The following is a 19,251-nucleotide window of genomic DNA, read 5'->3' as shown; positions in this document are numbered from 1 at the left end:
CTGAAATGACAAGAATGCACAAAACCACAGAGTGAGAGGCCTATGTAGAATCATCTCTGCCCTCCTGCTATACCCTGCCAACTGCTGCCTTCGGTCTTGATGCAGTAGCTGAAGCAGCCCCAATTCTTGTGTTCCCTTTGCCTCTTCAGGCTCAGGCTCAGCCCAGGCCCTAACTTTGACCCCAAAGGAGAAAGATGAGCAGTTCCAGATGCCCTGGGGAGAAATCCTAGCCCATCTTTTCATTGACAGCAGGAAATATATCCCTCCTGAGTTACAGATAAGAGCCTAGGCAGCAGCCATGGGCCTCTAGGCATTGGGCAGGGTGGCCAGAATCCTGCCCTGTGGCTTGGCTGTGTAGTTGTGACCGTTGTGCCAGATGTGCCAGATGTGCTGTGTTTTCCATCCCCTGGTGTAATCGTAGGATTATACATCTAGAGTTGGAAGGACCTTGAAGGTCAACTAGTCCGACCCACTTGGAAACAAAGGCCAACACAGGTTAAGTGACTTGCCTAGCTCATATGTGTAGTAATTGACAGGTAGACTTTTCACTCAACTCTTTTGACTACAAATCTAGCACTCTTTCCAATGTATTATGCTGCTTCATAGCCTTAAATATGAATATGTGCCATGGGATAGGTAGGATCTACTGTTGGTTTATCCACTAACGATCTCTTGATTTTCAGATCCAGAGACCTTTTCTCCTCAGTGTCTTTGCAGCCTTTGATACTGTTAATCACTCCCTCCTCCTTGATTGTCTCTAGGTTTGAGGGATCATCCTCTCCTGATTGTCCTCCTATCCATCTAACCACTCTCTTGGTTCTTATTGGATCCTCCTCCCAGTCATGACCTCTAACTGTAGATGTCCCTCAGGCTTCTGTCCTGGGTCCTTTTTTGTTTTTCCTCTGTATTACTTCACTTGGTGATCTCCTCAGCTCTCGTGAATTTAATTATAGTCTCCATTCTGACTATTCTCATATCTGCCTATCCTGCCCTAACCTCTCTCCCAACCTCCAATCTCAAATCTCCAGTTGCCCTCTAGTAGACATCTTACACTCAACATGTCCAAAATTGAACTCATTATCTTCCCCCCTAAATTCTCCCTTTCAGGTGATAGCCAAGTGGCGAAGTGGATAAAGTGCTGGGCCTGAAGGCAGGAAGACTCATCTTCCTGAGTTCATATCTGGCCTCGGACACTTACTGTGTGGCCCTGGGCAAGTCACTTAACCCTGTTTGCTTCAATTTCCTCATCTGTAAAATGATCTGGAGAAGGAAATGGCAACCACTCCAGTATCTGTCAAGAAAACCCCAAATGGGGCCACGAAGGGTCAGACATGACTGAAACAACAACAAACCCTCCCCATCTCCCACTTTCCCTCTTACTATCTAGGGCAACACCATCCTCCCAGTCCCTCAGATTTACAACCTAGGTGTCACCTTCAACTCCTCATTATCTCTCACCTGCCACATCCAATCTGTTGCCAAAGTCTGTCAATTTTAACTTTGTAACATTTCTCAAATATGCCCCCTTCTCTCCTCTGTCCCTGCCATCATCCTGGTGCAGACGCTCATCACCTCCGCCCTGGACCATGGAAATAGCCAACTGATTGGTCTCTCTGCCAGGAGGCTCTCCTCAGTCCAGTCCATTTTCTGCACAGCTGTCAATTTAATCTTCCTAAAGTGAAGGTCCAACCGATTTATTCCCCTACTCAACAAAATCCAGTGACTCAAGCCCTTCATAATCTGGCTACCTCCCACCTTTCCATTCTTCTTAAACCTTACTCCCTATTACATGTTCTTGAATCCAGTGATACTGGCCACCTGGCTGTTCCTTGAGCAAGACATTCCATCTCCCAAGTCAGGGCATTTTCACTACCTATCCCCCTTTCCTGGAATGCTCTCTCCTTATCTTGGCCTATTGGCTTCCTTTAAATCCCAACCAGAATCTCATCTTTTATAAGGAGCCTTTCCCCAGCCTTCTTAATTCTAATGCCTTCCCTTTGCTGATTATTTCCCATTTATATATGTGTATAGCTTGTTTTTATACATTTTTTTGCTTGTGGTCTTCCCCATTCGATTGTAAACTCCTTGAGGGCAGGGACTATCTTTTACTTCTTTTTGCATTGCTAGCACTTAGCAGAATGCGTGACACATAGTAGATGCTTAAAAAATGTTTCTTGTTCTGTACCAACAGATTTCCAAGGATTTTTTTGGTATACCTTTGGGGTAAGCAGTGAAGGGAAACCTGTGACCCTGGGGAACTGAGATAGGGGCACAAGCCATCTCCTTTTCTTATACTCGGCTCACCCCTCCTTCCCTGACCGACTCAGTCCTCTCCCAAACAACTTTCACTGTCCATGTCTCTCCCCTCCTGCTCCAGTGGGTCTTTATTCTCTGACCATTTCCCACAATGGTACTCGGTCTCAGTCTCTATAGACATATTTCTTCCCCTTTTTGATATAACTCTGTATACATATCTCCTGCCTTTCCTCTCTCTTATCTCTTTCCTCTCTTTGTACCTCTCCCATCTCTCCATCTTTTTTCTATCCTCTTTATCACAATCACTTATAATGTTTATCACTCTGATCTCTCACCCATTTTTTTTCTCTTCCTCTACTGTTTTTCTCTTAACCGTTTCACTTCTGTCTCTGTCACCCTACAGTAACCAAATCTTGCTTCTATCTTCTTGACATTTTACACATCTGTTCTCTTTACCCCAAAGCCCCCACCCTAGTTCAGGCCCTCATCACCTCTTGCCTGGACTATTGCAAGAGCCTCCTACTTGGCCTCCTTGCCGCCGGTCTTTCCATATTCTAGCATATCCTCCTTGTAACTGTCAAAGTGATTTTCCTAAAGTGCAGATTTGACCATATCACTCCCCTATTCAATAAACTCCAATAGCTTCTTATAACCTCTAGAATGAAGTCCAAATACCTCTGTTTGGCACTTAAGGCTCTATATGACCTGGACCTAACCTACCTTTCCAGTCTCATTATACAGTCCTCCCCTTCTGTGAGCACTGGTAGTTCAGTGTGTATATGTATATGCAATATATGTATATATGTACATGTATAAGTGTTTATGTACATACATGTCTGTCTGGGTTGTAAGTTCCTTGAGAACAGGGATTATTTTACTTTTATCTTGGTATCTCTGGTACCTAGCCTATTGCCTGACACATTTAATATTGCTTGTTGATAGATCTTTGCTACTTCTTTTCTCTCATCCTATTCTCTCCCCCATCTCCCTTTCTGTCTCCTGTCTCTCTGTCTCTGACCCCTCTGTAACTTTCCTGTGTCTCTCTGTCTTTCTTTATCTTCCTTCCATCTCCTTCTCCCCCAGTTCTTTCTGTCTCTCTGTCACCCTTGTCAAGATATTAGCAGATACCCTGTTTTCTAGAGCTAAGGCCCAGCAAGCAGGCTGTGCCCTGAGCTTGGCATAACAACAATCCTTTGCACTCACCCTCTGGATGATCTCAACCTCCAGCAAAATCACATAATTATTGTATTGCTTTGACCAACAACAGGTGGTGTCTGACTTGGACAACCACTGGACAAATGGATAAGTAGCCATGTTCCATTCATGAAGCACTGCTATGGATCAAACTTGTCACATTGCTGCTGTTACCCCTCGTTGTTAGGGCTACAGCTCACTATGTAGCTATTGGTATGAGGACTGAGATCTCCTCACACTGCCTCACACTGCCCCCACTAGAGGTGGGGCCCCAGCACATGTGTCCTTGCTTGCAAGCCATTTCCCTCACTTTGAAATTAAACTTCTGTTTGTTTCCTAACTCTCCCGTCTCTAGCCTGCTCTGTTTGGCTCCCACCATCCACAAGTTAGAGGCTGGTTCAGTCTGGTTGACACCCTTATGTCTCTGTTTCTCCCCCATTTCCCTGTCCCTTCCATCTCTTTGTCTTTCTCCCATGTCTCTCTAGCTCCCTCCTACTGCTTTCCCATTTCTCTCCTTCCCATCTCTGTCCCCCCTCCCTCCTTCCTCTCCTTTGAGACTCTTTTCACCTCCCTCTCCCTCTCTGTCCTTTTCTCAGTTGCTGTCCCATTTCTCTGTCCCTGCCCATTTTCATCTTCTTGTATCTTCTTCCCTTCATCTGCCTACTCCTTTGCCCTTCTCTCTCCCATTTCTTCCTTTAACTCAGTCTTCCTTTTTCCCTCTCTCCATCCGCTCCCTTCCTCTGCCTCTGTGTCTCCCCCTGCCCAGCCCTTAAAGACCTTCTCACCTGCAGCATATTTGATCCTGGGCACTGGACCCTGCCCCAGACCTCCAGGGAAGAGCAGCAGTAGCGTGGGGGGGAACAGAAGAAGAAAGGGGATCCTGGAGTTCAAGCAGCGGGCTGAGTGCACCATGGTGGCTCTCAGTGTCACTTGGAGGTTCTGTAGAAAGACAGAGGAAGACACATATTCTAGCTGAGTAATCCTCCCCACATCCCATCTTCCCCACCCCTTTCACTCCACCCCTCATCTTCCTTCCCCCAACTCAAAGAAGCACAGCCCAGGGAGGAAGAAGTGGGTGAATGGCAAGTTGGGGATGGACCGATATGGAAAGGGAATAGTATGGAAAGATTTGGGGCAGAGGAAATTTCTATCCTTCACTAAAATTTGGGTGGGTCCCCAACTCTGTCCTTTGTGGCAAATGAAGTAGAAGAGCCCTTGCTCTCATCTCCTCTGGGTCCCCTCCGCCACCACCCTTGATGCCTCTCCACTTCCACATTCAAGACTTGTGTCTGCAAAAGTCTGACCCTCCCTCCTGCTGAAGGGCCGTCCCTTCTCATTCCCCTCTCCGTAGAGGACTGGACTAATAGTGCCCTATCTCCCCAAGATCCTTCTTCCGAATCTCAGGGACTGAGACATCTTCCCTCTTCATCTTCTTTTTTTTTTTTTCAGGACTTCTAGAGCCAGACACTGTCAGTGAGCCAGTGAGAAGGCACACATCCGTTCAGGTAATAGATGGGTCAGGTTTTCCTTCTCCCTCCTTCCCACCTCCCTCTTTCTAATCATCTTTCCACAACACTGTTTCTTCATTAGCCTTCCCCCCCAACATGAGCCTTGCTAACCTCCTCAATTCCTCCCTCCCTCTTTCCCCACCAAAATTGAATTGAATTGCCCTACCTGATGGAGCTTAGACAGTTCTCTGACACTAACTACAAGCTAAGTGCAAGTCAGTAAGTCCTTTTTGTATCTCTCCCCTACTCAGACATGAGGGAACAGGATGTGTGGTTAGTCCATGTAACTGAATTAGGGGCTATGAGCACCAGGGAGGGACCTGCTGATTCTCTATGCCTCTCTTTGGTCTGCTCTTTCTCTCTAGTCTTTATTTCCTTCTTCAGGTCACCCCATTTTTCAATATCTCCTTTCTCCACGTCTCTCTGTGTCTTGATGTTTCTATGATTCCCTATATTTCCCTGTCTTCATACTATCCTTCACCCTACTAACTTCTCCCTTCTTCCCTTCCCTACCTAAATCCTTCCCCCCCACTCCCCCCCCAGCACTTCCCACTTTCACATACCCTTGAGATGCAGTGCTGAGCTGCCCCCCAACAAGAACCCAGATGTCCTGGCTCCCAGCTGGGAAGATTATCCAAGAACAGGTGCAGTCAGGAAGGAAAAGGGGAGGGTTGGGGAGGGGGTGTCAATGCCCCAGTGGGGCAGTGGGGGGAAAGGCTTAATCTGGCCGAGTCAAGAGGGCAGCAATCCAGGTGCCCATGGTGCCCAGGAAAATGCCAATTTCAAAGCAGGGAGTCCTGGGGCGGGTGAGTCAAACAAACCAGAATTTCCGCCTCTCAAGTTGCTACAGATCTCAATCTGTACCCGGAAGTTGGGGGATTGGGAGGAGAAAGGGGTAAACCCCCCCCCTTCTCCCCAAGGGACCCGCCCCTTCTTCTCTATTACAGAGCCAGCCAGAAAACCAAAGTCAAACACCAGAAGGAAAAACAAAAAAACAAAAAAACAAAGCCCACCATCTAGGATCATATCAGCCATACCCCTGCTTTTATACCATGCAGTTACTCTCCTTCCCTGCCTCCCTAGATCTTTCTTACCCAAGATCTCCCAGGAAGGAAAAACAATATACCCTCTGATTTTTTCAAATTCATCTAACCACAGCCTGGGGTCTTACCCCCATCCCCCACTCCAGGAAGTCCCTCCTGAGGTCTGATTTTCATCCCTCTTGCATATAGTCCCAACCCTGACCTTAAGAAGTAAAATAATGAATAATATAAGTACAGAGGATCATGTTTAGGGCCCTACTCAGTGGTTCCCTCCTGATATCTAACCTCATTCTGTCATGCTGCATCATCAGCCCCTCTCATTTGCCCCCCTACTCTCCCCCAGCCAATAGAGATGTCTCCTCCTCATTCCCTCTTCCATGAACTTGAAGTCTGTGACAAGAGACTGTCCCACCCACCCTCCTCAGCCAATTTTTCTTTGGGCTCCAGTTCCCTGGATCCTTTTCCCTCTTCTCACTCCTGGTTCCAAGGAAAAACTCATAAAAGCCAAGTTAACAAGGCATCCCTCCATCAGGGGCCCAGCAGCCCATAAATCGAGCTTCCTGTTCACCTAGACTAGGTCAGCTCCAGCCTCCACCACTCCCAGGGGAAGAGGTGATGCCAGGATTGCCAGTTAAGGGTGCTTAGAGATCCTATGACCCACCTCATTCTGGGTGCTAAGGGACAAGATTCCTGGGTCCTGGTTGCAGCCTCCTAGGAATGGGAGGCATGAGGGTCAGGGCTTATTATACCCATCCTCCTGCCTCTGTGCCCCATAAGCCATGGTACTCTAGTAGAAGGAGCCCTGGAGGGGGAGTCAGAAGATTTGTATTCCATCAATCAACCTATCAATCAATCAAAAGGCATTTATTAGGTACCTGTTATGTGCCAAGTACTATGCTAGACACTAGCAATACAAAGACAGAAAAATGGTCCTTGATCTCAAAGAGCTTATTCTATTAGAGAAGACAATATGCAAAAGAAACGTGTATAGCATAAATATGAAATCAATACAAGGTAGTTTGAGAGGGGAAACACTAACAGTTGGGGGATCAGGAAAGATAGGATACTTGAGCTGAGGCTTGAAGGAAATAAGGAATTCCAGGCTTAGGGGATAGCTAGCACAAAGTGGAGATAGGAGATAAAGTGCTATGTGGGAGGTACAGTGAGAAGGCCAGTGTGACTGGACTGCAGAATTCAGGAATGGGAGATTTTATACACACACACACACATACATTCATGCATACATACATACATGTGGGTATACACATGCATATATGTATTGTAGGAGTGGTTGCATAGAATGTGTGGGTTATAGATATATATGGGTATTTGCATGTGATGTACACATATGTTACATATATATATATATATATATATATATATATATATATATATATGTGGAAAGAGAGAAAGAGGTTAGAAAGATAGGTTAGGGCTAGGCCAGGGGGCGGGGAACCTTTGTTCTGTGAAATTTGGATTCAGTCAAAAGGCCACACTTGAGGACCTAGAGGGCCACTGTGGCCTTGAGGCCAAAGGTTCCCCACCCCTGGGCTGGGGTGTGAAGAGGAAGGAGGGAGGAAAGTAACACTATTTGTTAAGTGCCTACTACTGCCAGGTACTTGTGCTAAGTGCTTCAAAAATGTTTTCTCCTTTGATAATATTGATCTCAATTTGGCTTTAAAAGTCAATCAGAGAAGTTTATCATACTTTATCCTAGAAGCTATAGGAAGCCACTGGTGTTCATTGGAGTGTCATACCTGGTCACATTCCTGGAGCAAATCATTTCATCTGCCCACTCTAGGCATTTTCACAGGCTTTTCCCTGGAGTTGGAATGCTCTCTCCCTCCTTACCTTTGAACTCCTGGCTCCCCTGGTTTCCTTCAAGTCCTAGCTAAAATCCCACCCACCACAGGAAACCTTTCCCAATGCCTCTTCATTTTAGTGCCTTCCCACTACTTTTAATTTATCTTGTGTATAACTGGTTGGTACATGGTTGTTTTCATGCTGTCTCCCCCATTAGATTATGAGCTCCTCCAGGGCAGGGATTGTCATTTTCTTTCCTTTTTCTCCACAGAGCTTAGCACAGTGCCTAGCAAACAGTAGGTGCTTAATGAATGTTTATTTATTAGACTAATATCTACACTTAAGGAAAGTTCCTTTGGAAGCTGTGTGGAGAGTGTATTCAAGTGGGAAGAGATTTAAGGGAGACAGACCAATTCTAGTCTCAGTTTTGTTACTACTAGTTGGGGGATCTTGAGAAAATTAGTCACTTCCCCTGTCTAGACCTCAGTCTTATCTTTAAAACAAGTGAGTTGGTGCCTTAAGAACCTCTTAGCAGGGGTTAGCTAAATCTTCCTCCCAACAGGAGAATCATCCTTAAGGGGAAACACATCTCCATGACCTCCATTTTTCCTGTATTATTGTTTGTTTATTTGCTTGCTTTTTTCTTTTTTTCTGTAGCATCATCCCCTCTTGTTCTGCGCCCTCCATAGATCAGATAAAATCAGTCCATCCCAGCTCATGAAAGAACTGCATCCAAAGCCTATTTCTTTTCCCTCTCTTATTCTTGGAGTTTCGAAATCTAAACCCTGTTCTGTATCCTCCTGTACATCTGAGGAACTGTGGCAGGGCCCACTTCCCAGCAGTTATTGCCTAGAGTAGTAATAATGATAATACTTAGCATTTATAGAGTACTTTAAGGTTTGCAAAGCACTATATATATGCTATCTCATTGGAGGTTATAGTTTTCAGCAAGGCATCCCATCTCCCCTGCTCCCAGATGTGGTGGCTCTCTTTATCCCCTTGTATCCAGGGGATTGAAGGAAACTGGGTAACTTCCAATATCCAGCCCATCCCAGCCTCCAACCCATCCCACTTCTGATGTAAGTGCCAGCCCTTTCCCCCTAATCCAGTCTGAAAAGATACTCCTGTATCTGGGTCAGTTGGGAGGAGTTCTGATAAGAAAGGGAGAGGACAGGTGGAGTTGGAGTTCCACTCCACCCTCAGCAGAACCCAGGTCCCTTGAGATGGGTTCCTCAGGACTTAGAATGGTAAGGGACCTAGAGACAATGACATATGAGGATTGGTAGAATGAACTACAGATGTTTAACTGGAAGGAATATGATAGTTGTCCTCAAATATTGGAAGGCTAGCTGGTGGAAGAGAGATTGAACTTGGTCTGTTTGGCTTCAGAGGGCAGGACTAGAAACAATAGGCAGGAATTGGAGAAAGGGAGATTTAGGGCTGATATAAGGAAAAATTCTCCCACAATTAAAGCCATCCCAAAGGTTGCAGGTTCCTGAGACATCCCCCCCCAACCTCTACCCCCCAGAGGTCTTCAAGCAAAGATGGATTAACATTTAAGAGGAATAGTGTGTGTCTGTCTGTCTGTGGGATTCCTCTTTAGGTTGCAATAGAGGACCTTTGAGGTCCCTTTCAACTATACAATTCTGTCATTTGGGGTCCTCTGGCCCAGTCCTGTGGAAGAAGGAGGGAAGGAAGAACTATTGTGGAGCATAAAAGCTGGGAAGGCATTCTAGCTTCTAGTTTCTCTCACCTCAGGTATCTTAATCTCCACTACCCCCAGGACTCAGGCAATAGGTCCCTCCCCCCTTTCCAGCTCCCACATACGCAGATATGTGTATCTTCCATGCAACTTGTGTTGGAGGTTCACCCTTGGGTAAGTGAGGAGAAGGGTGTGGTGGGGGAAATTCCTATCCCTTCTGAAGCTGGACACTCGTTTCCCTTCCCTCTCTCTTGCTGTAGGGGGAACAGAAACCTCAGAAGAGAAAGGCCATTATCATTGCCCTCCCAGAGCCTTCACAGTGAGCTGCTTTCTCCCTAAACTCAGCCCCACAGATGGAAAGCACCTTTCTCCCTCCTCTGTACCTATCCCTCACAATCTAGTCCCTCCCAAAGTCTACCTTCCACAATATGAATGGAAAAGAAGAGAGCTGATTTGGAGTTCCTCCTCACTTAGAAATCAGAGATCGAGGCTTCAGAATAACATTAAGGGGACAGTGCAACCCAGAAGCAGGGGACTGACAACAATGACCTCCAAAAAAGCCCTGGGAAACTCTAGAATGGAAAGCCTTAGATCAGCTTGGGTTCTCCATTCAGGGCTCCTCCCCCTTACCTCCCAGACCACATCAAACATTAACCCCTTCCTGTCTGCGCTTTATGGCCTTCGAATGGAGACCAAGATGGGAGTGAAGACTCAGGTATCACTGGCTTCCCTGTGTTAATCACCACCACCTACATGCTCCCTCTGAAACCTAAATCTTGGTATGGATAACTTCCTGAACTCTACTGCAAGCCAGGTGGGAAATATTCTCTTCCAAAGGGAAAAAAGCAGTGAATGAGCTAGTCTGCTCATGGGGAAAATGGAAAAATCCATGCTGGTTCTTTTTCCACTCGTCCACCCCGTAGTTCCCTTTCCATCTGACCTGGGAAGGGGGTACCTTCCACTCTAGGGGAATCCAGGAAGCCCCAAAGGATCTCTTTTCTGCTGGATGCATCTCTTTTTCCCAGCTTTGATTTTCTATGTGGTTTAAATAAGCTCACACTCCCTCCTCATTCCTCCATGTCCTCATAGCCCCTCACCCTCCTCTTTGGATGTCCCCCAGCCCCTGTCCTCTCTCCTAACAGTCTCAGCCTCTCTGTTTTTCCATAGTGTCTCTCATCTTCTTTCCCTCCTTTCCAGTATGCCCTAAGCCCTACCCTCTCTTCCTAATGATCTTTCCAACGTTATCCCTTCTTCTCCAGCCCCCAATCCTTTCCAATCCAATGACACTGAGAGAGCTGGGGTCTCCACACAATAGCCTGCCCCCGCCCCTTAGTCTATCTCTTACTCAAACAGGAAACAGTGCCAGACAATAACGTGGCCCCCACCTCAGTATACCAGCTGTCTCCTTACTCTCTCCCCCCACGACACTCACCTGGAGCTTGGGAATTCCGAGTCTCCCTCCCCCTTGCAATCAGGATGTTCCCATCTCCCTCTGTCTCAGCTCCTGCCACACCCCCGCCCCTCACAGTATCCTCATCTCCGCCCCTCTGGTCCTCATGTCACCATGGCAACCGCATCTCCTTTGGGGGGGTGGGGCCATAATCTCCCCCATCTCTCTCCTCCTACCCTCTCCACCTTCTGCAGCAGGAAACCAGATGTGGGGGAAAGATATATGGGCAATCCCCTGCCATCTAATCCCCCGCCACTACCCCCCACCTCTCCGCAGCTCAAGATGCAGATGTGCTCCAGATGTGGCAAGCAAATCTAACTATGGCCAATACTTCTTGTTGAGACCTTTCCTTCATCACTCCAGCTCCTAGACACCCACCATACCCAAGGGAATGTTTGAGAGATGGGACACCTGGGTTCCAGCCTGGCCCTAGGCAAATAAGGATGGTAATAGCCTATGCAAATACATGTATCTATCAGTGGGCAAATGAGGTGGTGTACAATAGTATTCTAGTCCAAAACCCAAAGAAGCTTTTTTTTCTTTTACCTCTTTTTGATGGGAAAGGGAACCCCAGGATATCAAGTCCCAGTTCTCCTACTTGGCTACCCAGGAAGTCTCCCCTCCTGACCTCCTCCAGGCAACTCTCTTTGGATTACCCACTAATGACACCCAAATAAGAAGGGAATGAGTGAGAAAGTAGATATCAGAAAGCAATCCTCAGTGTTTTTTGATTGGACTCTCTTCTCTAAAGAACTCAATCTAGCCAGGTAAGAAAGAGGAGGGGCCAGTGGGTTAAGAGGCAAAGGGTGGCTTCCCTGCATTGCCAGTATCAAGAAGACCTAGGGGTTTGGGCTTATTTTATCTTGTGACTCCCCAACCCCAACCCAATTTCCCAGGTGTTTCCTTTTTTTTTTTTTAGGAACCATCAGGCTGGAGCTCGGTAAAATTCCTAATCTTAAAGCTAATCTAAAACCTCACTCATCTTATACTCAGGAGACCTAGGTTTGAATCCCAGCTCTGATACTTCTTAGCTGTGTGACCAGGAACAAATCATAACATCCTAAAACTAGAACTGGAGGGGACCTTGGAGGTTGGGCACAAGGTCCACCCATTTCATTTTTACAGATGAGGAGTGACTTGGTTAAGGTCAGGAAGGTTTTAAGCATCAGAGGCAGGATTTGAATCCAGCTCCTCAGATTCCTGAGCCCATGTTCTTTCCACTATCACACTTAACCTTTTTGAGGCTGTTTCCTTACCCATAGAATGGGGATAATAAAGCTGTTCTACTTGCCTCAAGAATTAATATGATGAAAATGCTTTGTAAAATACTACAAAGCATTGTAGAGGGGCTGCTAGATGGTACAATGGATAGAGCACTGGCCCTGGAGTCAGGAGGACCTGAGTTCAAATTTGGCCTCAGACAATTAGTGTATGACCCTGGGTGAGTCACTTAACTTCAGTTGCCTCCGGGGTGGGGGAAAAAAAGCCTCGTAGGAAAAGGTTGAGTTCAAAGTACTTGAGGCTTTGAGGAGCTGGGGCTTTTCCCCAGAATCATCTTAATTTCCAGGAAGAAATAAAAGAATAAGGGTGAAGCGTGTGTGTGTGTGTGTGTGTGTGTGTGTGTGTGTGTGTGTGCGTAATCAGATTTGGAGGGCATTTCAAAGGTTACATGAAATATGCCCAGTTCCCCTTTAGAGTGGCAATCAGTCTGGGGTAGAGTTAGGGGATGAGTAATTTCCTGCTGAGCAAGGTAGAAAGCAGAAGATCAGCTGGACCCACATCCCTTCTCTACCACTTCCTGTCAATCTGATCCAGCCTGCCCCATTGAGCGTTCTAGGGGGCCCCTGTTTGGGTGAGGGCCTAAAGATGCTTCCAGTTCTGCCCTCTTTCCAGGGCTTAGGGGATGGTGACAGTAACTGGAGGAAACAGGGAATGGATTTAGAAGGAAGGCGGTTAAACTTCGGGACAGATGAGAAATTCTGCCTCCACCTGACAGTGATGAACTGACTCCATTTCCTCAACTGTAAAATGAGGGGATTGAGCTCAATGGGTCTTAGCTCCCCCCTCTAGCTCTCCATCTATGATCCTCTCTTTCCAGCCTCATTGAACATGACTTCCTTTCCTATAGCCTGAGATTCACCCAAACTGGCCTTCTCTCTGTTCCTCAATCAGCCACTCCAGTTCCCATCTGTGTGCCTTTACCTTTGCTGTTCCTTTTGCCTGCTGTGTACTCCCTCCTGACCAGCTTCAGAGTCCCTTTAGGATGAAGCTCAGGCACCATCTCCCACATGAAGTCTTTTCTGATCTTCCCAAGATCAAGTCCCCTCCCTCCCAAACCACCTTATATTTAATTATTTTATGGATTTGGATTGAGCTTTATCTATTTTTATATTTCTTGTCTCCCTTAATAGACTTTTATGTTACTTGCTAGTAGCGATTGTTTCATTCTCTGTATTTGTATCTCCAGTACAGTGCTTGGCAATAGCAAATACTTAATGAATTCTTGTTAATTGATTGATTGATCCTAGTTAACCTGGTAGATTTCTTGTGACCAAGTCCCTGCTATTCAAGAAAAAAGCTAAGTTGCCACGATAAAGAAGGGAGGACTTTGACCTTGGGCACAGAAGCAAGGGAGGAGTTTGTTGGGGTGAGCTAGACACGTGGGTCCTTCCTTCTTGGGCTGATGGGAGAGAAGCCCTTCCTTTGGTCTAAACTCCATCTCTTCTGATATACCAATTTCATCAATGTTAGTTTGCTTTTCTCTCCCAGCCTTAGTTTCCTCACCTTGGAGAAGCTAGTATGGCTGGGGATTAGAGCTGAGACTTGAGGGAACCCAGGAAATAGAGACCTGTGTGGGAGCTAGTAAACTGAAGACTGGAGAAAAGCAGCAAAGATGGGGATCCAAGCATCCAACCTCCCTATGTCTATCTCTCAGGACTGAGTGAGTTATCCATCTTGTACCTAGGTGTCAGAAAACTTCCCACTCCTGGAGCTGTACTCTCTGAAGAATCCAGAAACTCTGGGAACCTAGGTAGGGGCCCTCTAAGAACTTGAATTAGAGTTAGAGAAGAAGAAATCCAGGCATCCACATGTCCCAGCCCCCCATCTCCGGAGACTCAGGGTCCCTTTCCCCTAACCCCAGACCTTACCCCTGGCCCAGCAGTGGAGACCCCAACCCAGGCGTCCAGGCTCCCAGAAGTGTCTGTATCAGGCAGGGGGCGGGGCAGGGAGGGCATGGTAGGGGGAGGTCCTCTGGTGTCAGTCCCCTCTGGTGCCCCAGTTCCCAGGCAGCTCTTAAAGGAGCCAGACTGGATTAGCTGGGGGCAGCTTAAGGGAGTTGGTATGTGTGGAAGAGTGAATGGTGGGGCTGCTAGGGCCTTAGATCCACTCCACTCCCTTGAGTGCCCCAGATCAACACTGTTCAGTCACTTCTGGGTCATGGAAAACCCGGGCATCCTATCTTCCCAGACAATTGGTTTCAATTCTTTCTGAGCCTGTACTCTCCTGAGGGATTCTAGTGTCCAAACCTCCCAGTTTCCTTTGATCCCAAGCTACCACTCCCCACAGGGGTCCACGCACCCAGCTCCCCTCCCCCCCAGCATTAGTGCCACCTCATTTCCTGACTGGGATTGCCAGCTGGCACTGCCTGGCACAGAGCATGGGCACCCAGCCCCTGAGACAGGGCCCAGGGAGCATAAAGGGAGGGAGGGAGGGGGAAGGGAGCCAGATCCTCAGATTCTATAGGACAGACTTGACACATTTAGGGAGCTGGGGAGAGAAGGAAGCTGGGCACCTAGTTACCTGTGGCAGAGATTCTCTTGTCCCCTTCTTATTTGCTTCCTTAAGCCTCTCTTGTTTCTGTCTGTGGAGTAATTATGGAAAATTGGGGCTCCAAGGTAAATGACAGGGACAGCCTGTAAATGACAGCCTGATCACCCTCCCCTTCCTGGGGCTCTAGTCTTTGATAGAAAAAGGGAAAACAAACCCTTTGACTTAGTTCTTTGTCTGTGTAGGGATGGGATATGGGGAGGGGAGGAGGATGTGAGCAATTAAGTGGAAGAGCATGGAGGGAAGAATTGTAGACCTAGGTTTTAGCCCAGGCCTTGTTGTTAACTGGCTCTGACCTCACTAGGACTCAATTTCCTTGTCTATAAAATAATATAATATGTATATTTGTATACCTAATGTCTCTGTGTGTATATATGTGTATATGTGTATGTGTGTTCATGTATGTATTACACACACACATACACACACACACATATATATCCAGACCTATGATTTAAGGGAACTCCTTGTGAGCAAACTCCCTCTACCAATACATATCAGATATCAGTATTTTCTCTCCAACACAGACAATCTTCAAGAGTTCCTGGGGCACAGAGAGGTTAAGGGCCTCATCTAGGGTTCCAGCCAGCATATGCCAGCGGCCAACTTGAATCAATGTCTGTCTCTGAGGCAAACTCTATCCACTCTAACATGCTGCCTAGTACAATTTATATAGCACTTTATAAAAGCCATAGCTCGCATTTGTCTGGTACCTTAAGCTTTACAAAGTGATTTGCTAGCCATAGTCCTGAAAGGTAGGTCTGGCAAATATTTATTTATTCTGATTTTACAGGTGAAGAAGCTGAAGTTCGGAGAGGTTGCTCATGACTGAGATCACTGCTGACTCCCAGCTCAGCTGAGCTTTAATGACACCACCATTGCCTCTCTTAGATTAGGCTAATGATTTCTGAGGTCATTTCCAGCTCTGAGGTTCTGTCGTTCTTTGTGAAGCTGGAGAGTCAAAGAGAAAGTGACCGAGAGAGAAGCTGAGACAGCACGGGGGTGACTCCCTGTGCCAAGGGGATGGGTGGATGGCACCTCAGATGACAAGGACAAGAAGTACAGGCAGGCAGGAGGCATACATACATGCTGAGCTTCTGGACAATAAGGTCAAGATGTCAGCCACCATGGAAAGAGCAGATTTAGGGGCAGCTAGGTTGTGCAGTGGATAGAGCACCAGCCCTGGAGTCAGAAGGACCTGAGTTCAAACCAGACCTCACACACTTGACACTTACTAGCTGTGTGACCCTGGGCAAGTCACTTAACCCCAATTGCCTCACCAAAAAGCAAAAAAAAAAAAAGATTTGGAATCACGAGAGACCTATGTCCAAATCTCTGTGTGTGACTTTGGACCAGTCATTTCCACCTCTTTGAGACTCCATTTCCTCATCTATAAGTCAGGGGTAATAATGATAGTCCAATTTCAGGTTTTCAAAAACACTTTACAAACACAATCTCATTTACTCATCATAACAGCCTAGTGAGGTAGTTATCTTCATTTCACAAAAGAGGAAGATGAGGCTTTGGGGGGAAATAACTTCCCCAGAGTCATGGTTATTTGGCCATACATTTACTTGACCAGAGTGATACAGGAGCCCTGGACAACTCTCAAAGACTTTAAGATGCAAAACAGTTTCCAATAGGCATGGATAGAAGAGCTTTTCTTGTTTGGAAGTTCCCTAAAGGGACAAACATCATAGTTCTGGACCAAACTGATATTCCTAAAATACAGACCTGACTCTAGGATCTTAGATTTATAGCTGGAAGGAACATTAGAGATCATCAAGCCCAAACCTATTAGATTATAAATGAGGAAACTGAGGCCCAGAGAGGTTAGACAATTTGGCCAAGGTCACACAAGTTGTAAATAGAAGAGCTGGGATTTGACCCCAAATCCAGAGCTCTTTTCATGCTGCCACACTTTTTTCCGAAGTCCTCCATGTCACCTCCTGCTCAAAAATTTTCACTAGCTCCTGATTACCTTGAGGACATAATGCAGTTTGGCATTCAAAGCCTTCTACAATCTTGCCCCTATCTAACTTTCTGGTCTTGTTTCTTATTATTCTCCTTCAAGTGCTTGTGGTTTCAGTCAACCTGGCATTTCATCTCCAAATCTGGGCCACTGTACAAGTGGTCCCCCCATGCTTGGGGATCACTTCCCCTTTCACCACCACCTCAAAGAATCCCTACTTTCCTTCAAGATATAGATAGCTCAGGTGCACACACACACACACACACACACACATACTACGCATATGTTTATGTATATATGTATATAGATATTGTATATACACGGTGCAGATTATGCATATGTATGCATGTGTACACATATATGTGCTTCTAGTCATGCATACACATATAGTACATGTGTGTATTTGCATGTAGGTTGTTTCTATGTGCATATGTATACATATAGTCTATATACATATCTGCATGTATATGTTACATTATGTGTACATGTTGCATATATGAGTGTGTAATGTACTTATGTATATGCATGTGTACATACACATATAATGCACACATGTATTCATGTATAGTGAATACACATGAACAAGATAGTATATATGCAAGTACGTTGTATGCTCACATGCATGTTATATACACAAACACAAGTATAATACATACCTCTCTGTATCCTTTCCTGAACACCTCAGTTAATAGCATTTTCTTGCTCTTGAAATTACTGTGTTACTTTGTATATATTTCTCTTGTATTGTATCCCTCTTATGGAATATAAGTTTCTTGAAGGCCTGGATTAGTGTCTCCTTATCCTCAGGTGTCTAGCATGGTGCTTTCCTATGAGAGCTTGAAAAATGTTTCTTGATTTGAAGAGTAAGGGGCAGGATTTGAATACACTTCAGATCCAGCAGGCCTGCCTGCTCCTGTCACACTGGTGATGTGCACTTGTACTAATTAACCATTAAATAGCCTTTGCCTCTGGGGCTTGGGGAATCCTCCCGAAGGCCAGAGAGGGGGAGAGGGGATGGGAAGTGGGGGATAGGGGAGCAGAGGCTTCCTTTTCCCAGTCACAGGAAGGCCTCCTTTTAGCCTCCCTTCTGGTGTTGCCCACTCAGCATGGGGGTTTGCAGGTGCTCTTACTTGTGTTTCCAAAGAATCTCAACCGTTCTTATCAACCTCCTTTATAATGATTCTAATTATTGTTATTAATAACTCACATTTCTATAGCTCTTTGGGACTCACAAAGAACTTTCTTCACAGCACCCCAGGAGATAAGTGGTTTAAGCAGCATTAGTCCTCATTGTATAGAGAATAATAGTTGGGGAAAGGCAGAGTTGGGGGGAGGGGAACAGACAGACAGAGACAGAGAGAAGACAGAAGGGCAGAGAAAGGGGGAGGGAGAAACAGAGAGATACACACAGAAAAGGAGGGAGAGAGATGGTGTGGGGGAGGGAGGGAGAGACATACACAGAGACACACACAGAGACACAGGGAGGAGAGACAGAGACAGAAAGAAAAAGGGAGAGAGGGAGGAGAAAAGAGAGACAGAGAGAGGCATGTGGAAAGAGAAGAGGGGTGGCGTGGAGAGACAGACAGACAGAGAGGCCAGCCCTGGAGTCAGAGATTTGGTTCAAGTCCTGCCTCTGACATGTGCTGGCTGTAGGATGCTGGACAAGTCATTTAACTTCTCAGGAGCCCCAGACAATCCTCAAAGACATTAAATAGCAGAACAGTTTACCATTGGCACCGATAGAGGAGGTTTGCTTGCTGGAAGTTCCCTATAGGGATAAACATCACATATCTGGACCAAACAGGACCTGTCATTTCATTAGCATAGGGAACTCCTATATGAGGAAATTTCCTCCATCCATGCAGGCTGGCACTTTTTCTGGTCTTAAAAAATTGCCCAGAGCACTGAAAAATTAATGAAATTAACTTCTCCCAAGATTGTCTAGCTAGCACGTGTCAGGGCTAGACCTGGAACCCAAAGTCTCTTGACTTTGAGGTCAGTTCTATAACCACTATGTTACTCTGCCTTGCCTAGACCAAATGACAAAAATGGACACTTTTAAGATTTTTGAATTAATTTATGTATATTATCTCATTGGATGAAGAAACTGGATATAAAGACAGTGTGGCGGAATAGAGAGCAGGCTAGATTGGAGTTCTGCAACTTATTAGTTCTGTGACCTTGGACATATCAATTCACCTGAGCCTCAGTCTCCTCACCAGTAAAAGGGAGGGAGTGGATGAGATGACTTCTAAGGACCTAAGTCTGAGTCTGGGGAGGGGAAGGAAGGAGAAAGGAGAAACCTCAAAGTCACTCTGCTTCTAACTTGGGTAGGGAACTAAAGGTATTTGGATATTAAGCAGGAGTTCTTACCCTGGCATCTGTGAATAGATAGATAGATAGATAGACAGACATATATAATTATTTTAATATAACTGATTTCCTTTGTAATACTCTTTATTTTGTCTTATGCATTTAAAAACCTTATTCTGATA

At 46.0% G+C, this 19,251-nt stretch overlaps 1 protein-coding gene and 1 long non-coding RNA gene across 7 annotated transcripts in view; one reads left to right on the top strand and one right to left on the bottom strand.

Annotated features, from left to right (window-relative positions):
• Positions 1-14,781, bottom strand: part of SEMA4A (semaphorin 4A) — a 29,496-nt gene extending 14,715 nt beyond the window's left edge. The window contains exons 1-2 of one of the 4 annotated variants that reach the window (XM_078156169.1): positions 14,758-14,781; positions 4,236-4,389 (exon numbers count right to left, since the gene is read on the bottom strand). In XM_078156169.1, coding sequence (XP_078012295.1) covers positions 4,236-4,362 — 127 coding nt within the window. In that variant the 5' untranslated portion in view covers positions 4,363-4,389; positions 14,758-14,781. Of the gene's footprint in view, positions 1-4,235; positions 4,390-5,124; positions 5,208-5,521; positions 5,824-14,105; positions 14,208-14,757 lie in introns of those variants that run through there. The other 3 variants (XM_020991545.2, XM_020991546.2, XM_020991548.2) reach the window with 3 other exon arrangements.
• On the top strand, positions 4,861-17,542 carry LOC110211930 (uncharacterized). Of its 3 annotated transcripts, none has more exons than XR_002325533.2 (3): positions 4,861-4,955; positions 13,922-13,987; positions 15,578-17,542. It is a non-coding gene; the product is annotated as an uncharacterized LOC110211930 (long non-coding RNA). The 3 variants fall into 3 exon arrangements; XR_013487263.1 differs by having other exon boundaries at positions 11,233-13,987; XR_013487262.1 differs by lacking the exon at positions 4,861-4,955 and having other exon boundaries at positions 7,597-13,987.
• The last annotated feature ends 1,709 nt before the right edge of the window (positions 17,543-19,251 follow it).

This window comes from Phascolarctos cinereus, unplaced genomic scaffold (genome assembly GCF_003287225.1).
Source record: "Phascolarctos cinereus isolate Bilbo 61053 unplaced genomic scaffold, phaCin_HiC Scaffold_5;HRSCAF=322, whole genome shotgun sequence".
Lineage (NCBI taxonomy): Eukaryota > Metazoa > Chordata > Mammalia > Diprotodontia > Phascolarctidae > Phascolarctos > Phascolarctos cinereus.
Note: the sequence above shows the minus strand (reverse complement) of the source record. Positions and strands in the feature narration are given on the sequence as shown.